This window comes from Adiantum capillus-veneris, chromosome 30 (genome assembly GCF_014529385.1).
Source record: "Adiantum capillus-veneris isolate H3 chromosome 30, ASM1452938v2, whole genome shotgun sequence".
NCBI lineage: Eukaryota > Viridiplantae > Streptophyta > Polypodiopsida > Polypodiales > Pteridaceae > Adiantum > Adiantum capillus-veneris.
This window is the reverse complement of record NC_140960.1, coordinates 74,469,149-74,476,202: the sequence shown is the minus strand read 5'-3', so window position 1 is coordinate 74,476,202 and position 7,054 is coordinate 74,469,149. Positions and strand designations below refer to the sequence as shown.

At 37.7% G+C, this 7,054-nt stretch overlaps 1 protein-coding gene across 1 annotated transcript; it reads left to right on the top strand.

Moving 5' to 3' along the window:
- The first annotated feature begins 1,347 nt into the window (after positions 1 to 1,347).
- LOC147418214 (uncharacterized) lies at positions 1,348 to 6,960 on the top strand. The gene is made up of 8 exons (XM_086507080.1): positions 1,348 to 1,871; positions 1,926 to 2,178; positions 2,966 to 3,461; positions 3,681 to 3,866; positions 5,373 to 5,437; positions 5,513 to 5,610; positions 5,699 to 5,823; positions 6,914 to 6,960. Exons 1-8 carry the CDS (start codon positions 1,348 to 1,350, stop codon positions 6,958 to 6,960), a joined length of 1,794 nt encoding a protein of 597 aa, XP_086363206.1.
- Positions 6,961 to 7,054: the final 94 nt, after the last annotated feature.

Below are 7,054 nucleotides of genomic sequence, written 5' to 3'. Positions count from 1 at the left end.
CACTACAAAGTACTATTGGAACTTTATTGGAGTGCAATGAAAGGCAGAGCATACATGATGTACATGAAGGAAACTTTGAAGCCATGAATGTTGGGACAACAATGAACATAGTAGAGGGAAACTATTCTAAATTAGAAAAGCATTGTTTGTCCATCCGCTTTGAATATCCAACGTCTCTCCTTTTACATCACAAGTCTATGGCACCAGTTCTATCCAAAAAGTGTGTGTTGCACAACTTAGGAAGCTTAGATTTTGTTTGCTCCAAATGTGGAGCAAAGGCATGGAAGGATGAAGGAAAAACTCTCCAAATATTTGTGGGTAAATATTGTTGCTCTAATGGAAGAGTTCGATTACTTCCTTTGAATGAGCCACCAAATGAATTGAAAGATTTGATGAGCTCAACCACAACAAGAAGTAGACAGTTCTTACAAAACATTCGGGGATACAATAATGCATTGGCATTTGTGTCTCTTGGTGCCCATATCGATGAGACTATTAATTATGGTGGGAGGGGTGTATACACTTTTAAGGTTCATGGCTCTGTGTATCATAGCATTGGTTCTTTAGCGCCTGCTGAAGGACAAAATGAAGTTCCACGCTTTGCACAATTATATTTTTTTGATACCGAACATGAGTTGAGCAACAGATTGCATCATGTTTCAAATTTAGATCGTAGTATTCTAGAGTGTCAATTGATGATGCATAGAGTAAATCCCTATGCAAATGCTCTACGATCTGCTGCTTCTTTGTCTGGAGATGCTATTGTACCCAATATGAGGATGGTTATTGCGGAGCATCGTTGTGATGGTTGGCAATATCTTGCTCCAAGGGGTTCGGAGGTTGCTGCAATTATGCCAGGACAAGGGGATGATAGAAATATTGGCTATCGCGACATTGTATTGAATTTTCGACATGGAGGCTTGAAAAGAATCTCCAGTATGCATCGAGCTTATATGTCCTTATTGTATGTTTTATTATTTCCAAGTGGAGAGGATGGGTGGCATCTTTATTTACAGACTATCGATGGAAAAAAAAGAGAGTCAAAAGCAATATTATGCCTTTCGCTTACAAATAAGAGATGATACCGTGGAGTGTCTTCTTCGAGGGGGTAGGCTATTACAACAGCATGTCGTGGATGCTTATAGTACTCTAGAGGAGTCACAGCTTTTGTGGATGCGAAATAACCAAAAAACACTTCGTGGTGAAGTGTACCAAGGATTGGTGGACATGGTTGAGGCTTGAGATGGCTTAGAGAGGGCTGAAGGTCAAAATGTTGGCCGTAGAATTGTTTTGCCTTCATCTTTTGTTGGAGGTCCAAGATATATGTGCCAACTATTTCAAGATGCAATGGCAATTGTTCGTAGTAGGGGTAAACCGGATCTCTTCATCACATTCACATGTAATCCACGATGGAAGGAAATAGATGATGCATTACTACCTGGACAAAGTGTTGTTGATCGTCTTGATCTGACTATACGAGTGTTTTATCAGAAGTTCCAAGATATGATGCATTTACTTATCAAGCAAGCCGTGTTTAGGGAGGTGATTGGACATGTTTCAGTGATTGAGTTTCAGAAGAGAGGTCTTCCTCATGCTCATATATTGTTGATACTTGCATCCGCATATAAACCCATAGATACATTACACTATGACAAGTTGGTTTGTGCAGAGCTCCTTGACAAGAATGTGTTTCCAAAATTATTTGATGTAGTGAGTCGTTGTAATGTTCATGGGCCATGTGGTCCTTTGAACCCAAGTTCTCCATGTATGGTTGATGGAAAGTGTAGATTTAAGTTTCCACGAACATTTTCTACGTCTACAAATGTAAACGAAAGTGGATATTCTGTGTACATGAGACGAGATGATGGAAGGTTTGTTCCGTCTAAAAATTAAAATTTAGATAATCGTTGGGTTGTACCTTATAGCCCCCTCTTATCACTAAGATACCAAGCCCATATTAATGTGGAGATTTGCTCAATTGTCACTGCTGTGAAATATCTTTATAAGTATGTCTACAAGGGACATGATGGAGCCACTATTGTTCTTCAAGATTGTGAAGGAGCTACTGATGAGATCAAGAGTTATGTCAATGCACGTTATGTTTCTTCATCTGAGGCTATGTGGAGAATATTTGGCTTCGACATGCATAGTGAAAGGCCAGCTATTCAACGATTGCAAGTACACCTTCCATTGCAGAATATGGTTACATTTCAAGATGGTGATGATGTATCACATTTGCTGGATAATGAGCAAAATAAAAAAACTACCTTGACAGAATGGTTTGTTGCAAATCAAAACTATCCAGAAGCAAATAGCTTCACATATACTGACTTTCCAAATGGTTGGGTATGGAATAAAAGTCGAAAGACATGGTCTCCACGACAACAGGGTGTTTCTATTGGGAGAATGTATAATATTGTCCATACTGCTGGTGAGGTTTATTACCTACGAATGCTTCTCAATATTTACAAGGGATGTAAGTCTTTTGAAGACTTACGGATGGTCACATTTATGATACATACAAGGAGGCATGTATTGCAAGTATGATGGTCACATTTATGATACATACAAAGAGGCATGTATAGCTAGAGGATTATTGCAAGATGATGAAGAATCGTCACTTTGCCTCCAAGAGGCATCTTTTTTTCAAAATGGAATGCAGTTGAGACAACTGTTTGCAATCATATTAGTCTTTTGTGAGCCACTTCATCCGGCTACTCTTTGGGACAGATTTTGTTCCGAATTTTGTGAGGACTATGTTTATGCCCTAAGGATGCGTATTTCAGATGCAAGCGTGCGATTTGATGTGGCAAAAAATCAAGCTTTGCTTCATATAGAATGCTTTTTGCAACAACATGGCAAGAGGCTTTGCGATTATATGTTGTCTGCAATAGACTCAACAATGGTATCCTTAAGTGAAAATGGTGTTATGGCTGAAGAAACAATGTTCAACGTTGATGAACAGTGTAGTATAGCAGATTGTATGGAGACTTCCTTAAATGAGGATCAACGAGATGCTTACCACCAAGTGCTACAAGCTGTTGACACACATTCAGGGAAGGTGTTTTTCCTAGATGGTCCTGGTGGCGCAGGAAAAACTTACTTATATAATGCACTTCTTTCACGAGTGCAAGGAAGTTGTAGAGTTGCTCTTGCATGTGCATCCTCGGGTATTGCAGCTTTGCTTTTGAGTAATGGAAGAACTGCTCATTCTAGGTTTAAGATACCTTTGGAGCTTCACTCTGAAGCAACTTGCAATATAAAGGTAAATAGTCAACTTGCAGAACTTCTAAGGAATGCAGCTTTACTTATATGGGATGAAGCTTCCATGACACATCGCTATGCATTTGAAGCAGTGGACAGAACTTTAAGAGATATTATGCAGCGAGATACTTTGTTTGGTGGAAAAGTCATTTTGCTTGGAGGTGACTTTCGACAAATACTACCTGTTGTACCAAAAGGTAGTCGTACATACATTGTAAATGCTTTGTTGTGTCATTCTCACATATGAAAATATACGAAGATATTGAGGCTTACTAGAAATATGCGTATACTTGATTGCGGTTCAAATTCACTTCAACAAAGTTTTTCCCGTTGGGTGCTTGATATTGGCAATGGGGTTATGGATGATGGAGGAGATTTAGACAGAGTCAAAATACCTTCACACATGATGCTTCCAGAAAATAGTTTGGAAGATCTTCTAAGATTTATATATGGAGATTTGTGTCATGTGCAAGATCATGCAACTTTTTTCAGAGATCGAGCAATACTTGCTCCGCGGAATAAAGAGGTGGATTTAATTAATGACTATGCATTGCAAAGAATGCATGGAGATTGGAAAGAGTATCTGAGTGCAGATTCAATTTGTATGTCAGAGGAAAACACACATTTGTACACAATTGAATATCTTAATAGCCTTACTCTTGGTGGTGGTTTTCCACCTCATGCTTTAGTCTTGAAAGAAAATGCTCCTATCATGTTGCTGCGAAATTTGGATCCAAGACGTGGATTATGCAATGGAACCAGATTGATATGCAAGAAATTTCATCATAAGATAATTGAGGCAGAGATAGTTACATGATCGAATATTGGAGAGAGAGTTTTTCTTCCAAGGATTGACTTTATTATTGGAAACCAATAGGGGCTTCCATTTCAAATGAAGCGTTGTCAGTTTCCAATGAGGCTTGCTTTTGGGATGACTATCAACAAAGTACAAGGACAAACACTTGGAATTCTTGGTCTATATCTTGCATCATCGATCTTCTCTCATGGACAATTGTATGCTGCAATGTCACGTGTACGAAGTGCAGCTTCTATGAGGATTGTTGTCAATACTGAAAACATTCAAGCGGAGTGTTATTACACTCCAAACATTGTATTCAAGGATGTATTACAACTAGCAAGCTCATAACAATAAGTTCAAATTGACATTGTGGCTCTCACTTAAAGTCAGACACACTTGATGTTAAATTTTATTCATATCTCTTAGATCAAAGTATTGCCCACAGATGGATCCTCGACGCAGTGCCTCCTATGTAGTGGGTCACATCACTGAATTCATTCGAGGTATTTATCTTCTTTTTTAAATTAGTTTATTACCTTGACCTATTATTTTCTTGAGAAGATTGGCTTATACATTGACTTACTCTGTTGAAGATCCACCGCAATGGAGGGGAAGAGTTCCTGCTATGTTTTTGGTGATCTTATTTGATCAAACTCATATTGTTTTGTAAGAGTTTTTATATATGGTATATTTGTAGTTTTAAGCTTTTATTGCTCTACATAATTCATGGATGCCTTGCAGAGATCACTCTTATCGAGGTTTTATCATCGTAGGCGTTTATGAAATGCTATACTTAGGAAGAGATATGCCCATGGAAGTTCTTGGATATTATCATGTTGCCTTTTCTTCGAACCACGAGCATCGTCAAATTCAAGTTAATATTTGGTTTGTGAGTGACGAGAGGCCAGTCAATGGACAACAGGTGGGGGTTGCTGAAGACCACACTACACTATATCAATTGAGGATATTTACTCAAGTTGAAACACCACCCCGTATCTTACAAAACATATGCAACATAGGTCCTTGGACTTATAGAATCCCTAATGTGGTCTCTCGAAGGCTACACTTTGAATAACTGTTTTGTATTGTCTCTTTGTGAAGTTGTGAAATTTCAAAGTCTGTTGAATTGCTTTCATTCCTCTCTCTCTCTCTCTCTCTCTCTCTCTCTCTCTCTCTCTCTCTCTCTTAAATCCTTCACTAAAACAAAAGAAAGAAGGACATGGTTCTCTACAGCATGATCGTCAAAGTCTTCTTTATTCTATTTCATCTTTGGTCCTCTTAAACTTCCAAATCTGTGCTGTTAGAGCAGATAAAGAATGGCACGATACATCATGGTTTCGTACACCCTCAATGATGTACCTACTTATATTAGAGGTATGTAAATGTAAAATCTTATCTTTGTTACTTACTTTTACAAAAAATGAGAACTTTGTGGCCTTTATTTTGTAGTTTACACGTGTTACATTTTTTCTAGATCCTCCATTGTGGAGGGGTCCTGCACATATTGAGGATATTGTTCGTATTATCGAGGATTTTGAGATCCTTCTGTGCGTATAGCTTGAATTTGAATCCATATGACGTTAAATGTGTTGTTACTTTTTATGTATGAATGGTTGGTTGTTATTTTCATTGTAGACTTCAATATTATTGCATACATTCTGTCTTGGCATTATATGAAGCACGATATTTTAGAAGTGTTGTAGGTTATTATCACATAGAGTTTGATATAGATGATATGCTAATCACTATACGAGAGTTAGGTATGCAACGGCCTCTCAATTGCAACTTTTCATACGGTCCCTATGGAGTGAATGAATGGATGTTTAGAATCTATTCTTTGGGTGAATCACCTCGACTCCTCGGTCGCAGTGTTCGACGTGTCGGACCTTGGATCTTGAGAGTTCCAAGTAGAGTGTGTCGTAGGCTCAACTTCTCTAGATAATCAAACACTTTGATCCATTGTCTATACATGCTAAGTACCATATTTTTTTAGTTATTGGTGGCTTATTGAAGTGGGTTTTTATCTACTAGATAGGTTAATGAGAATGAGAGAGAGAGAGAGAGAGAGAGAGAGAGAGAGAGAGAGAGAGAGAGAGAGAGATTTGCGAATTGCTAATGTAGGTTAATATGGGTCATGATGTATTGTCTATTCTCCCAATACATATAAGCATGACTATATATTTGAAAGTTAAGGAAGAGTACATTTGTCAAGGATATGGTACATGGTGTTGGTGGCATCATTGGGTGTATTCATATGCTGATGGGTGGTATGGAAATTGTGGACGGTTAAGCATTTCACTATGCAAAGTGTCACAAATATTGAGCGAAATAAAATTGATGAGAGTCCTACAAGAACTATATATAGTTTATATGTATTATGTCAATGTTTGTGGTTGTGATATTCGGTTGTGAAAGATATATCACAATCACAAATTTTACATTTCGGATGAAGAGTTTGAAATTTTGAAATTAATTGTGAAGTTTATCAATGGGGTATATTGGAGCGATCCTGAACTGTCCAATTATAGAGTAGAATATGAGTTGTTGTAAGCAAAAAAAATTGGAATGTTGTAAAGATTTTGACCTAATGAAGCTCTTGACACTTTTTGGCATGACAATCAGTAATTGAAGTATTTGTATCGTGCTTATACTTTTTTAAAGTGTTTAAGTGGCCATGTTGATCATCTCTCTCTCTCTCTCTCACACACACACACACACACACACACACACACACACATTTTAAGCTTTGAGTACTAATGTTGTTTTCTTTTCTTGTAGCCAATTAAATGGCCCACGAAATTGTGAATATTTTTTCAAGTGTAATTTTTTTAATTATTGATGTCTTTGAAGAAAATTTGTTACCTGCGAACGGGGATGGCAATGGGCATGGGAAGTGATTGAGAAAAACTAGAATGTTTGGGGGTCATATATAGATGAAGAGTTGGACACGATTTACATCAAGTTGTTTGATCCCTATTTCTTTCCCAACAT